Source organism: Theropithecus gelada, chromosome 13, assembly GCF_003255815.1.
Source record: "Theropithecus gelada isolate Dixy chromosome 13, Tgel_1.0, whole genome shotgun sequence".
Taxonomy (NCBI): Eukaryota; Metazoa; Chordata; class Mammalia; order Primates; family Cercopithecidae; genus Theropithecus; species Theropithecus gelada.
The window spans coordinates 47777053-47796378 of record NC_037681.1 but is presented as its reverse complement, the minus strand read 5'-3'; the positions used below and the strand labels follow the sequence as shown (position 1 = coordinate 47796378).

Here is a 19326-nt window from a genome sequence, read left to right as displayed (position 1 = left end):
CGACAGAGCGAGACTCCGTCTCAAAAAAAAAAAAAAAAAAAGAAACAAAATAATAAAAAGAGCTCTAAGTTTGGTATAACTAACAAGAGAATAAGTTAATTCACACAGAATGCGGCACAAAAACTCGGGGTACTACAGTTAAAAGACGAGGAGGCCAGGCACGGTGGCTCACTCCTGTAAACCTAACACTTTGCGAGGCTCAGGCAGGCAATTGCCTGAGCTCAGGAGTTCGAGACCAGCCTGGGCAACACGGTAAAAACCCCATCTCTACTAAAAATACAAAAATTAGCTGGGCATGGTGGCACGCACCTGTAGTCCCAGCTGCTTGGGAGGCTAAGACAGAAGAATCACTTGAATCTGGGAGGCGGCGGTTGCAGTGAGCCAAGATTGTGCCATTGCACTCCAGCCTGGGTGACAGAGTGAGACTCCATCTCAAAAAATAAATAAATAAAATCAAATTAAAAAAAAAAACATACATAGATCTCCTAAAAACAAAGATTTTTTTTTTTTTTTTGAGAAGGGAGTCTTGTTCTGTCGCCCAGGCTGGTGTGCAGTGGTGCAATCTCGGCTCACTGCAAGCTCCACCTCCCAGGTTCACACCATTATCCTGCCTCAGCCTCCCCAGCAGCTGGGACTACAGGCGCCTGCCACCACGCTGGCTAATTTTTGTGTTTTTAGTAGAGATGGGGTTTCACTGTGTTAGCCAGGATGGTCTCGATCTCCTGACCCTGTGATCCGCCCACCTCGGCCTCCCAAAGTGCTGGGATTACAGGCGTGAGCCACCGCACCTGGCAGAACAAATAAGGATTTTAAGAGACAGTTCACTCTATATCCTTATTTAAAAGAAAAAAATGATCTCTCCCTGCTCCCCTACCCCCCACTAGAAGGACACAATCCTGCTAAAGACACAATTATTATTATTATTACTGTTATTATTATTATTATTATTTTGAGACAGGGTCTTGCTCTGTCACCCAGGTTGAAGTGCACTGGTGCAACCACACCTCACTGCAGCCTCAACCTCCCAGGCTCAAGCAATCCTCCTACCTCAGCCTCCCACAGTGCTGGGATTACAAGCATGAGCCACCAAACCCAGTCACAATATATTTTATTTTATTTTTTGAGACAGAGTCTCACTCTGTCACACAGGCTGGAGTGTAGTGGCACGATCTTGGCTCACTGCAACCTCTGCCTTCCCGGTTCAAGAGATTCTCCTGCCTCGGCCTCCGAAGTAGCTGGGATTATAGGTGCTCACCATCATGCCTAGCTAATTTTTTTGTATTTTTAGTAGAGATGGTTTTCGCCACATTGCCCAGGCTGGTCTCAAGCTCCTAAACTCAGGCAATCAGCCCGTCTCAGCCTCCCAAAGTGTTAAGATTATAGGAGTGAGCCACCATACCCGACCCACAATTTATATTATTAATAAAAAGATAAACCCCAGCATATCAGTCTGAAAGATCTGAATTTTGGTTGATGGTCCTTTTGTGATTTTTTTTAGGATAAAGATAGGTATTTCTTTTGTATGTGTCTAGAGGGCCCATTCTAGTGATTTCCATGAGTATGGGCAGATTGCTTCAAGATTAATTCATGTCTTGCCTTCTAGAAATAGAAAAGTACAACTGTAAAACATAACACTTTTCTGACTTAAAAAAATAGTTTCATTTATTGGGCACTTGTTCTGTGTTCCTTTAGGTGACAGTCAGTCAGGTGTGGCCACAAGAGGAGACACGGGAGTGGCACAATAAAACAGTTTATTACACTTACAGGTTTTAGAAAGAGGGTCATTATATGCCACACAAGGTCACAGGGGAAATGCCAAGTTTTGGTCAGGTGGCAGAAGACAGTAACAGGAAGAAAGTATAGACCAGAACTTTTTTTTTTTTTTCTTTTTTTTTTGAGACAGAGTTTCACTTTTGTAGCCCAAGCTGGAGTGCAATGGCACGATCTTGGCTCACTGCAACCTCCGCCTCCCAGGTTCAAGTGATTCTCCTGCCTCAGACCCCTAAGTAATTGGGATTACAGGCATGTGCTACCACACCTGTCTTATTTTTCTGTATTTAGTAGAGACAGGGTTTCACCATGTTTGTCAGGCTGGTCTCAAACTCCTGATCTCAAGTGATCCACCTGCTTCAGCCTCCCACAGTGGTGTTGGGATTACAAAGATGAGCCACTGCGCCCAACCTAGGCCAGAATTTTTTTTTTTTTTTGAGGCAGAGTCTCACTGTGCTGCCCAGGCTGGAGTGCAGTGGCACGATCTTGGCTCGCTACAACCTCAGCCTCCCAGGTTCAAGCAATTCTCCTGCCTCAGCCTCCTAAAGACCTGGGATTACAGGTACGCGCCACCATGACTGGCTAATTTTTTGTATTTTTAGTAGAGACAGGGTTTTGCCATGTTGGCCAGGCTGGTCTCGAACTCTTGACCTTGTGATCCGCCCGCCTAGGCCTCCCAAAGTGCTAGGATTACAGGTGTGAGCCACTACTCCAGGCCTAGGCCAGAACTTTTATTAGGGTTTCTAAGGGTAAGGCAAGGCAGGGCAAAGAGTTTAGGGTTGGCTAGTTTGAATAACTCCTGCAGGCTCTAAACTTTGGGGATGGTCCCTAATTGCCTGCGATGATTAAGGCAAAAGAATGTTGCTTCTTGGGATGTATGGGCCAGATAGGGAAGGTATAGCTCTGGACTGGTCAGTTTATGTATCAAAGGAATGTTTTGGCTGGGCGTGGTGGCTCACACCTGTAATCCCAGCATTTTGGGAGACCTAGGCAGGCGGATCACTTGAGGTCAGGAGTTGGAGACCAGCCTGGCCAACATAGTGAAACTCCAGTCTCTACTAAAATTATAAAAATTAGCTGGGTGGGCCGGGCGTGGTGGCTCAAGCCTGTAATCCCAGCACTTTGGGAGGCCGAGACGGGCGGATCACGAGGTCAGGAGATCGAGACCATCCTGGCTAACACGGTGAAACCGTCTCTACTAAAAAATACAAAAAACTAGCCGGGCGAGGTGGCGGGCGCCTGTAGTCCCAGCTACTCGGGAGGCTGAGGCAGGAGAATGGCCTAAACCCGGGAGGCGGAGCTTGCAGTGAGCTGAGATCCGGCCACTGCACTCCAGCCTGGGCGACAGAGCGAGACTCCGTCTCAAAAAAAAAAAAAAAAAAAAAAAAAAAAGATGTCAAAATATGGCCCGAGTGCAGTGGCTCACTCCTGTAATCCCAGCTCTTTGGGAGGCCGAGGCAGGCAGATCACCTGAGGTCAGGAGTTCAAGACCAGCCTGGCCAACATGGTGAAACCATGTCTGTACTAAAAAATACAAAAATTAGCTGGGTGTGTTAGTGGGAGCCTATAATTCCAGCTTCTCAGGAGGCTGAGGCAGGGAAAATTGCTTGAACCCAGAGGAGGAGGTTGCAGTGAGCCAAGATCGTGCCATTACACTCCAGCCTCAGTGACAGAGCGAGACTCCATCTCAAAAAAACAAAACAAAAAAAGATATCAAAATATGGCCGGGCACGGTGGCTCACGCCTGTAATCCCAGCACTTCGGGAGGCCAAGGAGGGCAGATCACGAGGTCAGAAGAACCAGACTATCCTGGCTAACATGATGAAACCCTGTCTCTACTAAAAATGCACACACACACACACACACAAAAGATGGGCGTGGTGGCACACGCTTGTAGTCACAGCTACTTGGGAGGCTGAGGCAGGAGAATCACTTGAACCTGGGAGGGTTGCAATGAGCCGAGATCGTGCCACTGCACTCCAGCCTGGATGACAGAGTGAGACTTTGTCTCAAAAAAAAAAAAAAGTCAAATATATATTTGAGTACAGAATATATATATATATAAATTAATGAGTATAAAGAGAAATAAGAACTAGCCCAGAATCCCAGAAATAGACTCTCCCTCTTCTTTTTCAGTAACTTCAAAATATTTAAATTCCTTCTTTCTTAGCCCTAAATCTTGTTCCTGAGATTTTTTTTCCCTCTCTGGATCAATCTTTCACCTTTAATCACAACCAAGAAGGAATACAATATCAAAACTGCTGAGCTTTTAAAGGTATCATTTTATGAATAGTATAATATAAAGATGTATATGCATCACATGTATATGAAGAAAGGGTCAAAAACAATTAGATCCAGGCACAGCAGTGTGCGCCTACTCAGGAGGCTGAGGCGGGAGGATTGCTTGAGCCCAGGAGTTTGAGGCCAGCCTGGGTAACATAGGAAGACAATATAAATTTATAATATGCAATATAAATATGAGCATATTGGCATATTTTGGATGATTTGGATTAACACTTTTTTGAGTGATCTTCAGTTCACATGCAAATTTACAATTGAACTGGTGTCACATTATACTCTAAAGTTAAAGCATTTAACCTTTTTTTTTTTTTGAGATGGAGTCTTGCTCTGTCACCCAGGCTGGAGTGCAATGGCATGATCTCAGCTCACTGCAACCTCCGCCTCCCAGGTTCAAGCAATTCTCCTGCCTCAGCCTCCCGAGTAGCTGGGATTACAGGTGCCTGCCTCCACACCTGGCTAATTTTTGTATTTTTAGTAGAGACAGGGTTTCACCATATTGGCCAGGCTGGTGTCGAACTCCTCAGGTGATCCAGCTGCCTCGGCCTTCCAAAGTGCTGGGATTACAGGTGTGAGTCACCACGCCCATCCACATTTAACCTTTAAGGCAATGTTGCCGAGGCTGGCAACATTTCCAGAGATCTATAATTACATGCCTCAGGGTTCATAATTTCCTTTTTTTTTTTTTTTTTTGAGGCAGAGTTTCGTACTGTCACCCAGACTGGAGTGCAATGGCACAATCTTGGCTCACTGCAACCTCTGCCTCACAGGTTCAACTGATTCTCCTGCCTCAGCCTCCCAAGTAGCTGGGATTACAGGCATATGCCACCATGCCCTGCTAATTTTGTAGTTTCAGTAGAAACGGGGTTTCTTTTTTTTTTTTTCCGAGACAAAGTCTTGCTCTGTTGCCCAGGCTGGAGTGCAGTGGCACGATCTTGGCTCACTGCAACCTCTGCCTCTTGGATTTAAGCGATACTCCTGCCCCAGCCTCCCAAGTAGCTGGGATTACAGGTGCGCACAACCATGCCCGGCTAATTTTTCTATTTTTAGTAGAGACAGGGTTTCACCATGTTGGTCAGGCTGATCTCGAACTCCTGACCTCGTGATCCACCCGCCTTGGCCTCCCAACATAGCAAGACTTCATTTCTTAGAAGAAGGAGGAGGAGCAAAAGGAGAAGAAAGAAGAGGCTGAGTAATTTTTGTTGTTGTTGTTTTGTTCATTTGTTTGTTTTTTGAGACAGGGTCACTCTGTCGCCCAGGCTGGGGTGCAGTGACACTGTCTCAGCTCACTGTAACCAAGACCGAGTGATTTTATATGCTCCCTCTACCCTGCTTTGGTCAGAGATCTCATCTAGGTTCCTGGCAACCTGCAAGCCTAATTAACATCTTTTCCACTCTCATGGCTCAACTCTAATATTTTCAATGTTTTCATATTTAGTTGTCACCCTAAACTGAACCACTGTTTTCCCCCCAAAACTAGCATCCCCTCAAACTTCACCTTTTTCTCTTAATGGCTCCACCACATTTTGTTATGCAGAGTCAAAATCTTGGTGTTATTCATTAATTTAATAAATATTTAAATATTATTCAGCACATACAACTGTGCAAGGGATGCCAGAGAACACAATGGTAAGTTTAATGGAAACTCTGCCGTCATAAAGGCTTATATGCTATCAGGAAAGACAACTAAGTGTGCACCCAAACTAGTATAGTGACAGTAGAGAAGACTTCCTGGAGAAAGTGATGGTCAAGAGGGGTGTGGAGAGGTGTGCTCCATGGGTAAAAGTGCAAGATAAAGCATGGCTTTAGACGCACCCAAAGACATCACCGAAGCAGAGTTGTAGGAGAAATGGAGAGTGAGAGAGGCATATGTGAATCTGGATGATTCGCATGAAGCGTCTTGTAAGTTATAAGGAATTTGGACTATCTGAAGAATATGAGGAAGTCATGATTAGTTTTATGTTTTTAAAGAATCTTTTTTTTTTTTTTTGAGTCGGAGTTGCTCTGTCACCCAGGCTGGAGTGCAGTGACACGATCTCTCCTCACTGCAACCTCTGCCTCCGGGGTTCAAGCGATTCTCCTGCCTTAGCCTCCTAAGTAGCTGGGATTACAGGAGCGCGCCACTACGCCTGGCTAACTTTTGTGTTTTTAGTAGAGACGGGTTTCACATGTTGGCCAGGCTGGTCTTGAACTTATGGTCTCAAGTGATTCACCCCTGCTTGGCCTCCCAAAGTGCTGCGATTACAGGTGTGAGCCACCGTGCCCGGGCGAAAAGAATCAATATTGCCATAGTTTGGAGAATTTCTCCTTTTCTCTCCATCCCTTGAATCCAATTTATTACCAAATCTGTCTTGTTATTGTCTAATTTGTCCTTTCATCTGGATTCCCATTGCCACCCTGCCTGGTACCACCTTACACCCAGCTCTTCTCATCTCCTGCTTAGAGCGCTTCAGCCAGTAGCAGTGCCCCAGGCCGAGTGCAGCGGCTCACGCCTGTAATCCCTGCACTTTGGAAGGCTGAGGCGGGTGGATCACGAGGTCAGGAGTTCGAGATCAGCCTGGCCAAGATGGTGAAACCCCGTCTCTACTAAAAATACAAAAATTAGCTAGGCGTGGAATCCTAGCTAGTTGGGAGGCTGAGGCAGGAGAATCGCTTGAACCCGGGAGGCGGAGGTTGGAGTGAGCGGAGATAGCGCCATTGCACTGCAGCCTGGGCAACAACAGCGAAACTCCATCTTAAGAAAAGCCAACAGTGCCCCAGACTCTCTCTCTCTCCAATGTACACTGCGTACAAAGACTAGACCAACGATGCCAAAGGTTACACCAGGATGACAATGAAGTCCAAGTCATTCATCTTGGCGCTTCTTTTTATCAAGCTAGCTAGCTAATATTACAACTTAGAATCATTCTCCGAGGCCAGCCAGCTTCCTCAAAAATCTCCCCAAATGCAGTTCACATTCTTCCCTCACTCCTCCAAACCTTATAACATTATTCCCCTTTCCCGTGGCATAATGCAATCCAGAAGCATCCTGAGAGTCTACATCCTTTCAATCCTCCAAGACACAGCTTCTCCTCCCATCCTTTGAGCTTTTCTCACCCAGAATAGGCTGTACCAAACATTTCTACATTGTATTAACTCGAATTATGTCACAGATCGAGGTCTTCGCTTTCCTTTGTCAGAAAAGACTCACATTCTTCTCATATAGGCCTCGCAGGGCCTGGCCAAGTGCTTCCTAAGCTCAGAACAAATACTAGTCAACTTTAATTGAACCAAATCGGGCGGGGTTTGCGGAGTCTGAGGGTGCGACATTGGGGAGAGGGGGATGAAAACACTGGAGGACGGGCCGGAAGCGTCGAGTCCAACACAAAAGAGGCGTCAGACAAAACGCCAAGAGGCTGGGGACTGGGAACGAAGAAGGAGTACACGGAAAGGCCACCCGCCACCTGCTCGAGGCAGCGGAGGAGTACCGCGGCCGTTGGTGGGCGTGGTCGCGCCAGTCTCGCGGGAGCGGCCGTTGGGCGGGCCGTTGTCCCTGCGGGCGGGGCGAGTTGCTAAGGAAATGACTGCCCGCAGCGCCTGGCCCCGCCGAGCCGGCCGGGCGGGGTCTGGAGCAGCGCCGTTTCCGCTTCCGCTCGCTCTCAGCTCCCGTCCCGTTACCGCCTCCTGGCCGGCCTCGCGCCTTTCACCGGCACCTTGCGTCGGTCGCGCCGCGGGGCCTGCTCCTGCCGCGCGCACCCCCGGGGCTTCGGCTCCGGCACGGGTCGCGCCCAGCTTTCCTGCCCCTGAGGCCGCCGGCCAGCCGTCGCCATGGGTGCCTATCTCTCCCAGCCCAACACGGTGAAGTGCTCCGGGGACGGGGTCGGCGCCCCGCGCCTGCCGCTGCCCTACGGCTTCTCCGCCATGCAAGGCTGGCGCGTCTCCATGGAGGTGAGGCAGGGGCCCATAGGCTGGCCGCTGCGGGGCGGGAATCTGACGGAGAAAGGGAGCGGGGGATGGGGTCCTCCCCTGGGAAGGGTCCCAATCGGGAGCCTGCGGCCACAGCGGCCGTCTGTGAGGCGACAGAGACCGCGGGGTCGGGGCCGAGAGGGAGCTCCCGATGCTTGGGGACCGTATGCCGGTGGCCAGTGGCGGCGAGGGCTCGGCCATGTGGGAAGAGGCACCTTCCGCCCACTGGCCGCCCTCTCCCCGAGCTTTGGCGCCATCCTCTCGTGCCAACCTAGCCCTCCAGGCTCATCAAGGGTGTGAGGTTTAGTGTGGGAGTAAATACGGAAAGAGGGACTATTTGTTCATTTGTTTTTCGAGGGAGAGGTGAATAGATGTGAATAACTTTTTAAATTTTAATATTTAAAATATGTGATGTGGGAAGCTTCTTTTGGCTAGGGTTTGACAGTGAAAGGAAACCCGGGCAGAGTCTGTTTCACATTCTGGTTGCCTGGCCTTGGGCTCTTGTATGTTAATTTCAGAGGCTGGACCCGACCTCCAGGGGTTGTCACTCATTTACACTCTTTTCAGGGCCTTTTACTAACTTTGGAAAACTTGAATTATGTCGGTCCCTAGATTTTCCTTCTTATTATGCTTGGTTTTCTTTCTCTCTTAGGATTTCTCTAAAACTTAATCAGTAATTGTCGTTTGCCTATAATTGTTGTATAGTTTCTTTGATTTTAAGTCATTTCATCAATTTTTTTCATCACAACCTACATACAAAGAGCTTTTCTAGAAAATTTTACTCTGAACAAAAGGGGAAAAGAAAACTCTGGGGGGAAGAGTAGTATTAGGTAAAACTTGATGTGAAACTACAAAAGAGAAGAGGGAAAACTGTGGTAGGGAGGAAAGGGAGGAAGACAGGTTAACTGTGTCTTTGTGAAGAGCATTCTGAAGTCTAGGCAAAAGGGCCAGGGAAATATTCTGTCTGGGATTGAGGGTTTATCCACCTACCGGGTGGGCTTCAGGTAACAGCGAAATACTGTCTCCCTTGGGAATCGTTTCAAATCCCTCGCTCCTCCCTGTGGTTAGCTCTGGAATGACAGTATGAACTTAAATGTTTTGTTTTCCAATTCAAATTTGATACTCATAACTGACCTTAATAACAATTTTATAATTAGGTATAAAATTTCAAGATTGGAGTGGATCCTATAGTTCATCTTATCTGCTTTGGCTCCCACTTTTTTTTTTTTGTGAGACGGAGGTTCGCTCTTGTTGCCCAGGCTGGAATGCAATGGCGCGATCTCGGCTCACCACAACCTCCACCTCCCAAGTTCAAGCGATTCTCCTGCCTCAGCCTCCCCAGTAGTTGGGATTACAGGCATGTGCCACCACGCCCGGCTTATTTTGTATTTTTAGTAGAGACAGGATTTCTTCATGTGTCTGGTCTCGAACTGACTCGGGCTGACTCAGGTGATCCGCCCGCCTTGGCCTTCCAAAGTACTGGGATTACAGGCGTGAGCCACCACACCCGGTGGCTCCCACATTTTATAGCTAAGAAATTGAGGTGCAGAAAGGTTAGGACACTGCTTTGGTGGAAAGAATCTGTAGGATCAGATTGTTGAAGACACTAGACATTGTTAAGCATCTATGTCAAACTGAAGCATAGCATTCATATTTCACCACCATACACAGTATAACTATTTGGTAGATGTAATTGTCTATTAGAAATATCTAGGCCGGGCACAGTGGCTCACATCTGTAATCTCAGCATTTTGGGAGGCCGAGGCAGGCAGATCACCTGAGCTCAGGAGTTAAAGACCAGCCTGGGCAACATGGCGAAACCCTGTGTCTACAAAAAATACAAAAAAATTAGCAGGGTGTGGTGGTGCCCACCTGTAGTCCCAGTTACTTGGGAGGCTGAGATGGAAAATCACCTTGAGCCCAAGAGGCAGAGGCTTCATTGAGCCGAGATCGCCCCGCTGCACTCCAATCTGGGCGACAGAGCGAGATGCTGTCTCAAAACATGAATGAATAGGCCAGGCGCAGTGGCTTATGCCTGTAATCCTAGCACTTTGGGAGGCTGAGATGGGCGGATTGCCTGAGCTCAGGAGTTCGAGACCAGCCTGGACAACATGACGAAACCCCGTCTTTACTAAAAATACAAAAAATTAGCCAAATGTGGTGGTGCGTGCCTATAATCCTAGCCACTTGGAAGGCTGAGGCAGGAGAATCGCTTGAACTCTGGAGGCAGAGGTTGCAGTGAGCCAAGATCGTGCCACTGTACTCCAGCCTGGGCGACAGAGTGAGACTCTGTCTCAAAAAAAAAAAAAAGAAGGCCGGGCGCGGTGGCTCAAGCCTGTAATCCCAGCACTTTGGGAGGCCGAGACGGGCGGATCACGAGGTCGGGAGATCGAGACCATCCTGGCTAACACGGTGAAACCCCGTCTCTACTAAAAAAAATACAAAAAACTAGCCGGGCGAGGTGGCGGGCGCCTGTAGTCCCAGCTACTCGGGAGGCTGAGGCAGGAGAATGGCGTGAACCCGGGAGGCGGAGCTTGCAGTGAGCTGAGATCAGGCCACTGCACTCCAGCCTGGGCGACAGAGCGAGACTCCGTCTCAAAAAAAAAAAAAAAAAAAGAAAAAGAATGAGTAAATAAATCTGGATATAGTTTCAGAAGGAAAGTAGGTAGTTGAGAAGTTCCATTTCCGTGGCATTCTGTTAATGTTGTGAGATTTGAGGTGAATATTCCATCTCGCAGTAAAATGTTTCTTCCAGGTTTCTCATTTAATATTTTTCACTTCTCTGCTGTTTTTCCATTTATTTGGTGCCCTTTTTCTAGTTTTCTTTATGGATTGAGTTGCTTGGCTACTCAGTGTTTCATGTTGGTTTGCCCAGTGATTTCATACTGTTTGCTGCTTCTCTGTAGGGCATTTCCCTTTATTTTTGGTTTCTCCTCAATTAGAAAATGATTTTTTTGTCAGGGACATTTTAGTGTATAGAGATCTTACTAGACTATTCCTTACATCCTAATCTTCCTCCTGAGAGATAACTGCTTAGGGTATTAAAATCTTGCTAATGTGCTGTTTCTGAAGTTGCCCTTGTTTGAATAAATATGCCTAACCAATAATTAAATATGCCTAATCAAATCCTCTTGAAGAGTATTGTTTGGGATCCTATTCTGCTTCATTGATACTTTTCCTTCTGGCTTTTGTTCTCCTCAAAGTATAGCATAGTTTCTTTGCTATTGCAAGAAAATAACTGAGTTCTAGCCTCTTCCCTGAACCTTATCTTTCCAGAAAATATAAAGTACTCCCATTCCTCTGAAGCTTTAGGGCTTAATCCAACAATTAATAAAGTTTATGTACCCTATTTGCTTGGTCCTAATGCTTCATTTGAGGTGAGGTTATCATACCACTAAAGGTCGTTGAAATCCTGACTGATGGGTAGATTCAGCCATAGGGAGGACTCTTGAGACAAAAATGGCAACCATCAATAGCTGGCATTTTTACTTTTTGCCTCTTTCCAACTTCTCTTCCTGTGTGACCAGGGTGGTGGTGGTGGTGTTTTGAGATGGAGTTTCTATCTTGTTGTCCAGGCTGGGGTACAATGGTGTGATCTTGGCTCACTGCAACCTCCGCCTCCCAGGTTCAAGCGATTCTCCTGCCTCAGCCTCCTGAGTAGCTGGGATTACAGGCATGTGCCACCATGCCTGGCTAATTTTGTATTTTTAGTAGAGAAGGGGTTTCCCCACATTGGTCAGGCTGGTCTGGAACTTCTGACCTCAGGTGATCCACCCGCCTCTACCTCCCAAAGCGCTGGGATTACAGGTGTGAGCCACCACGCCCAGCAGCCAGGGTGTTTTGAGAAGAGGTAATCAAAATACCACAGGCCAGGCGAAGCGGCTCACGCCTGTAATCCCAGCACTTTGGGAGGCCAAGGGGGGCAGATCACCCGAGGTCAGTTCGAGACCAGCCTAGCCAACATGGTGAAACCCCATCTCTACTAAAAATACAAAAATTAGCCAGAGGCCAGAGAATCGCTTGAACAGGAAGGCCAGTGAGCTGAGATTGCACCGCTGCACTCCAGCCAGGGTGACAGACTCTGTCTCAAAAAAAAAAACAACAAACAAACCACAGATGATGTTCCCCTCCCTCCTTCTTTCTCCATGAAAAAAGTGGCTGAGGTATGTACTTTGGGATTAAGAGGTAGGGAGTGGGCACAGTGGCTCATACCTGTAATCCCAGCACTTTGGGAGGCTTAGGGGGGCATATCACAAGGTCGAGAGACCAAGATCATTCTGGCCAATATGATGAAACCCTGTCTCTAAAATACAAGAAGTAGCCTGGCATGGTGGCGCGTGCCTATAATCCCAGCCACTCAGGAGGCTGAGGCAGGAGAATCGCTTGAACCCAGGAGGCAGAGGTTGCAGTGAGCTGAGATCGCGCCACCATACTCCAGCCTGGGCGACAGGGCAAGACTCCATTTCAAAAAAAAAAAAAAGAGGTAGATTGTGGAGGGGTGCCTGAGAAATATATAAGATAAGGCCCTTGAGTTTTTGATGGCTAAATAAGAAATCAAATCTGAAAATAGATTCGGTTGATGTAGTCTTTTTTTTTTTTTTTTTTTTCCGAGACAGAGTCTCGCCCAGTCCAGGCTGCAGTGTAATGGCATGATCTCGGCTCACTGCAACCTCCGCCTCCTGAGTTCAAGCAATTCTCCTGCCTCAGCTTCCCGAGTAGCTGGGATTGCAGGCGCCTGCCACCATGCCCAGCTAATTTTTTGTGTTTTTAATAGAGACAGGGTTTCACTATGTTGGCCGGGCTGGTCTCCAACTCCTGACCTTGTGATCCGCCCGCCTCGGCCTCCCAAAGTGCTGGCATTACAGGCGTGAGCCACCATGCCTGGCCTATCAGTTGATGTAGTCTTAAAGGGACAAGAGTACATTTAACATTTGGTTGTGAGGTTCTCTGGAAGTGACAAAACTGCTTTCTATGGAGAGTTAGGAATTTTTTTTTTTTTTTGGCTCTATCTTGGCTCACTGAAACCTCCGCCTCCTGGGTTCAAGCGATTCTCCTGCCTCAGCCTCCCAAGTAGCTGGGATTACAGGCGTTTGCCACCAGGCCAGCTAATTTTTTTTGTATTTTTAGTGGAGATGGGATTTCACTATGTTGGCCAGACTCCTGACCTCGTGATCCTCCCGCCTCGGCCTCCCAAAGTGCTGGGATTACAGACTTGAGCCACCATGCCTGGCCGGGAATTTTCTGTCCTATGAATCATATTTTCCTTTTATTAAAGGCAGTGTCAATATCTATATTATAATTTTGAGTAGGCCAGCTGTTTATTGCTGTGTAGAAGCTGCCTTATTAATGGTCAAAAGGGGTCACCTAGAATTGACTATAGAGATAGTATTGAGCAGAAAATTCTTAAAATACCTGCATATTAGTTTCAGTCATTAAATTAATGGAAAAAATACAAAAAGAAACATCACAAGTATGCTATGGGGTTCTACCTTAGGGCATTGAAGGTTGAAAAGCATTTATTTTCTTATTCTCAGATTAACATCTCATATCAATAGCTTAAAGCACTTTTTACTTACTAAACCAGGTCAGAATTTCTCTGTTTTTTTTTTGAGACGGAGTCTCCCTGTCACCCAGGCTGGAGTGCAGTGGTGCGATCTCGGCTCCCTGGCCTTCCTGTTCAAGTGATTCTCTGGCCTCAGCCTTCTGAGTAGCTGAGATTACAGGCATGTGCCAGGACGCCTGGCTAATTTTTTGTATTTTTAGTAGAGACGGGGTTTCTCCATGTTGGTCAGGCTGGTCTCGAACTCCTGACCTCAGGTAATCCGCCCGCCTCTGCCTCTGAAAGTGCTGGGATTACAGGCACGAGCTACTGCGCCTGGCCAGAATTTCTTTGTCTAGAATGTAGTTAGGCAACTTTTGTAAAAACGCATTTTTTGCATTTGATTAGCATGCCGTACCCATTCACAGTTCAAAGCTAGTATAGGATTATATCACATGTATGCCCATGAGCATGGAGAAACTCTTTTCTTTTCTTTTCTTTTTTTGAGATGGAGTTTTGCTCTTGTTGCCCAGGCTGGAGTGCAGTGGTGCGATCTCGGCTCACTGCAGCTTCCGCCTCCTGGGTTCTAGCAGTTCTGCCCCAGCCTCCCAAGTAGCTGGGATTACAGACACGCGCCACCATGCCTGGCTAATTTTTTTGTATTTTTAGTAGAGAAGGGGTTTTGCCATGCTGGCCAGTCTGGGCTTAAACTCCTGGCCTCAAGTGATCTGCCTGCCTCAGCCTCCCAAAGTGCCGGGATTACAGACATGAGCCACCGTGACCAGCCTTTTTATTTTTAAAATTATTTATTTTGAGACAGGGTCTCACTCTTGCCCATGCTTGAGTGGTAAGGAGTACAGGATTTCTTGTGCCAGTTCCTTCACATCCTTGCTACCCTTATCTACCTTTACAGTGACTTGATCATAGCTCACTGCATAGCCTCCTGGGCTCAAGGGGTCTTCCAGCCTCAGCCTACTATAGGCACATGCCACCATGACTGGCTAATTTTTTATTTTTTTAAATTTCTTGTAGAGATGGGGCCTTGCAATGTTGCCCAGGCTGAGGACTTATTTACTTATTTATTTATTTATTTATTTATTTATTTATTTATGTATTTATTTGAGATGGAGTCTTGCTCTGTTGCCCAGACTCGAGTGCAGTGGCCTGATCTCCGCTCTCTGCAAGCTCCACCCCCCAGGTTCATGCCATTCTCCTGCCTCAGCCTCCCAAGTAGCTGGGACTACAGGCGCCCACCACCACGCCCGGCTAATTTTTTTGTATTTTTAGTAGAGATGGGGTTTCACCGTGTTAGCCAGGATGGTCTCAATCTCCTGACCTTGTGATCCACCCGTCTCGGCCTCCCAAAGTGTTGGGATTACAGGCGTGAGCCACCACACCTGGCCTATTTATGTTTCTTTGTTTATTTATTTATTTATTTATTTGAGACGGAGTCTCACACTGTCGCCCAGACTGGAGTGCAGTGGCACAATGTTGGCTCACTGCAAGCTCCGCCTCCTGGGTTCACACCATTCTCCTGCCTCAGCCTCCCGTGTAGCTGGGACTACAGGTGCCCACCACAACACCCGGCTAATTTTTTATTTTTTATTTTTAGTAGAGGCAGGGTTTCACCGTGTTAGCCAGGATGATCTCGATCCCCTGACCTCATGGTCTACCTGCCTTGGCCTCCCAAAGTGCTGGGATTACAGGCGTGAGCCACCGTGCCCGGCCTATATTTATTTATTTATTTTTTTAGGGTCAGGGTCTCCCTCTATTGCTCACGTTGGAGTGCAGTGGCACAATCCTAGCTCACTCGCAGTCTTGACCTCCTGGATTCAAGCAATCCTACCTCAGCTTCCTGAGTAACTAGGACTACAGGCACATGCTGCCAGGCCCAGCTAATTTTTTATTTTAGTAGAGACAGGGTCTCACTATGTTGCGCAGGCTGGTCTTGAACTCCCAGGCTCAAATGATTCTCCTGCCTTGACTCCCAAAGTGCTGGGATTACAGGTGTGAGCCACCATGCCTGGTCCAGAAATTATTTTATATTTTATTCCATTCCCTCATAAGTTCTCGAGCAACTGGAAAATACAATCAGAACTTATTCCTCAAGATTTCAAGGATATTTTACACAAGTTCTGTTGTCTGATTCCTTAGTTGTTACTACTGTTCCCCACCTCCAATCTTCTATTGGGTTATTAGTCTTAGAATTGGACTTTGAGAGGTAAGGGCTTGAATTTAAGCACAGAAATTTATACAGGTCTGATCAGTAGTTCTTGACATTGTACTGTCTGGAAACAAATCTTTAGAACTGAACTTAAGATGTTTAATGACATTTTGTAGACAGTATGATTTCAGTATAGTTGTTTTGTTTCTTTCTAGATCTAGTTCAGAGATGAAGTATATCAACTTTTTTTTCCTTTTTGACCCAATGCTAGCAGAAAAACAACACCTTTTAGTCATATTTAGTATTTGAAAATGTATATACAGATTCCTTTTTATTTTTTACAGGTTCCTTTTTAATCAGCTTTATTGAGATATATAGTTCATACACTGTATGGTATATGAACTCACTTTAAGAGTATAATTCAGTGGGTTTAAGGATATTATTCATTCATTTTAAGGGTGTAATTCAGTGGTTTTTAGTATATTCTCTTTTTTTTCTTTTTTTCTTTTTTCAAGACAGGGTCTTGCTCTGTAAACCAGGCTGGAGTGCAGTGACACAATCTCAGCTCACTGCAACCTCCCCCTCCCAGGTTCACGTGATTCTGCTGCCTCTGCCTCACAAATAGCTGGAACTTCAGGCGCGTGCCACCACACCCAGCTAATTTTTATATTTTCAGTAGAAACAGGGTTTCACCATGTTGCCCAGGCTGGTCTTGAACTCCTGGCCTCAAGTGATCCACCTGCCTCAGCCTCCCAAAGTGCTGGAATTACAGGCATGAGCCACTGTGCCTGGCTCTTTTGTAGTATATTCAAACAGAGTTATACATCTATCACCACAATCAGTTTTAGAACCCCAAAAAGAAACCCTGTACTCTTTACCAGTAACTCCGTACCTCCCTTCCACTAGCCTCTGGCATCCACTAATTTACATGACTTCTATGAATTTGCCTATTCTGAACATTTTATAAATGGAATTCTAAATACATTTCCTTTTATATCTGGATGCTTTTACTAAGCATATGTATTTTTGAAATTGACTTTGAAGCCTGTTGACCCCTGAGGAGTAAATTACTCCCCACCCCAAGCATTCCCTCTACCCTCAGCTTTACCTATAAGAATGAGGTTTTTTTTTTTTTTTTTTTTTTTAATCACACATACATTGTTGTAGTAGATTTAAGAATAAATATTTTGCTGACCCAGGGTTCTTTTGCTTATTTCTAGATCATTGCCTTGCAGATTTTATTTTACAGAGCTAAAGAGAATCAGAATTCTCTTTAAAACTCCAGTCTCATATCCAGTTATCACTCACCATCTCTTTGTTTCCAGCAATAGCCAGGCCTGGCCTAGAGGGACTTGATCTCCACTTTTGGTTTTTAGACTTTCTTTGGCTTTTACCACCTGCTGTGTATCCTTGACCTCATACTGCTGGACTCCTTTGGATGGATACCAGCAAGATGGTTCAGGCTCCAGTGGGCACTTTTTAAAATTCTCTCCTTCTCTTCAGATAGACATAGAGCTCGGGCAGATCACCAAGTCTGTTGCCTGTGTAACCAGGAAAGAGATGCTAGTTTTCTTTTAGGCACTCCCATTTGCTACAGTTGTTTCTGTTGGAACCTTCCTCACTTAGTTGATGGAATGGAAGCAAAAGACCCAGTACTCCATCCCAAATTAATGACTTAACAATTCTTGAATTTTCTCTTATCTCCTAGTTAACTCTTTTTCTTATCCCCAGGAGGTTGATTTTAATTATTGTTATTTATCCATTTATTTTCATAGAGGCAGGGTCTTAGTGTGTTGTCCAGGCTGGGGGTCTTGAACCCTTGGCCTCAAGGAATCTTTTCACCTCAGCCTCCCAAAGTGCTGGGATTACAGGCATGAGCCACCATACCCGGCCTGATATTTTTTAATTGATATATCATAGTTGTACCTAAGCATAATTTTTTTATTTTTATTTATTTATTTATTTATTTATTTTGGAGACAAGATCTCCCTCTATCACCCAGGCTGGAGTGCAGTGGCGTGATCTCGGCTCACTGCAGCCTCCACCTTCTGGGTTAAAGCGATTTTCATGCCTCAGCCTCCCGAGAAACCTGGGACTACAGGCAGCAACCATCATGCATGGCTAATTTTTTTGTGTGTATTTTAGTAGAGACGAGTTTCACCATGTTGCCCAGGGCAGTCTCGAACTCCTGAGCTCAGGCAATCCGCCCGCCTCAGCCTCCCAAAGTGCTGAGATTACAGATGTATGCCACCGCACCCAGCCAAGCATAATATTTTTTTTTTTTTTTTTTTTTTTTTTTTTTGAGACGGAGTCTCGCTGTGTCACCCAGGCTGGAGTGCAGTGGCGCGATCTCGGCTCACTGCAAGCTCCGCCTCCCGGGTTTATGCCATTCTCCTGCCTCAGCCTCCGAGTAGCTGGGACTACAGGCGCCCGCCACCACGCCCGGCTAGTTTTTTGTATTTTTAGTAGAGACGGGGTTTCACCATGTTAGCCAGGATGGTCTCGATCTCCTGACCTCGTGATCCACCCGCCTCGGCCTCCCAAAGTGCTGGGATTACAGGGTTGAGCCACCGCGCCCGGCCAAGCATAATATTTTTAAGGGTCATCAATGTTGTATCATGAATCAATCAGTATTTCATTCTTTTTTATGGTTGAATAATATTCCATGGTATGGATATATCACATTTTGTTCATTCATTAGTTGATAGACATTTTGGATTTCCACTGTTTTTTTTTTTTTTTTCTATTATAAATAGTGATACTATGTACAAATTTTTGTGTGGAAATATATCCTCATATCTTTTGGTTATATACCAAAGAGTGGAATTGCTGGGTCATATGGTAACTACATGTTTAACATTTTGAGAAACTGCTTAACTCTTTTCCAAAGTGGCTGTACCATCTTACATTCTTGCCAGCAATATATGAGGATGCCAGTTCCTTCACATCTTCACTACACTTATCCACTTTTTTAATAATAACTAATAGTGGGTGTGAAGTGGTGTCTCCTTGTCATTTTGATTTGTATTTCTCTGATGGCTAAATGGCTAATGATGTTTGAACTTTTTGTTTGAGACAGAGTCTCACTCTGTCCAGGTTCAAGCGATTCTCCTGCTTCAGCCTCCCTAGCAGCTGGGATTATCGGCACATGCCACCACGCCCAGCTAATTTTTTGTATTTTTAGTAGAGACAGGGCATTAACCATGTTGTTCAGGCTGGTCTTGAGCTCCTGACCTCAAAGGATCCGCCTCCCTGGACCTCCCAAAGTGCTGGGATTACAGGCTAGAGCCACCATGCCAGGCCTTATGTTTGAACATCTTTTATGTGTTTATTGGCCATTTGTGTATCTTCTTTGGAGAAATGTCTATTCAAAGCCTTTGTTCATTTTTTTTTTTTTTTTTTTTTGAGACGGAGTCTCGCTCTGTCGCCCAGGCTGGAGTGCAGTGGCGCGATCTCGGCTCACTGCAAGCTCCGCCTCCCGGGTTTACGCCATTCTCCTGCCTCAGCCTCCCGAGTAGCTGGGACCACAGGCGCCCGCCACCTCGCCCGGCTAGTTTTTTGTATTTTTTAGTAGAGACGGGGTTTCACCGTGTTCGCCAGGATGGTCTCG

At 46.1% G+C, this 19326-nt stretch overlaps 1 protein-coding gene across 1 annotated transcript in view; it reads left to right on the top strand.

Moving 5' to 3' along the window:
- Positions 1–7593: 7593 nt before the first annotated feature.
- The window catches only part of PPM1G (protein phosphatase, Mg2+/Mn2+ dependent 1G), a 26632-nt gene continuing 14899 nt past the window's right edge, over positions 7594–19326 (top strand). Inside the window, exon 1 of the mRNA XM_025405703.1 lies at positions 7594–7995. Within this exon, the coding sequence (XP_025261488.1) occupies positions 7876–7995 (120 nt within the window). The 5' untranslated portion in view covers positions 7594–7875. The remainder of the gene's footprint in view (positions 7996–19326) is intronic.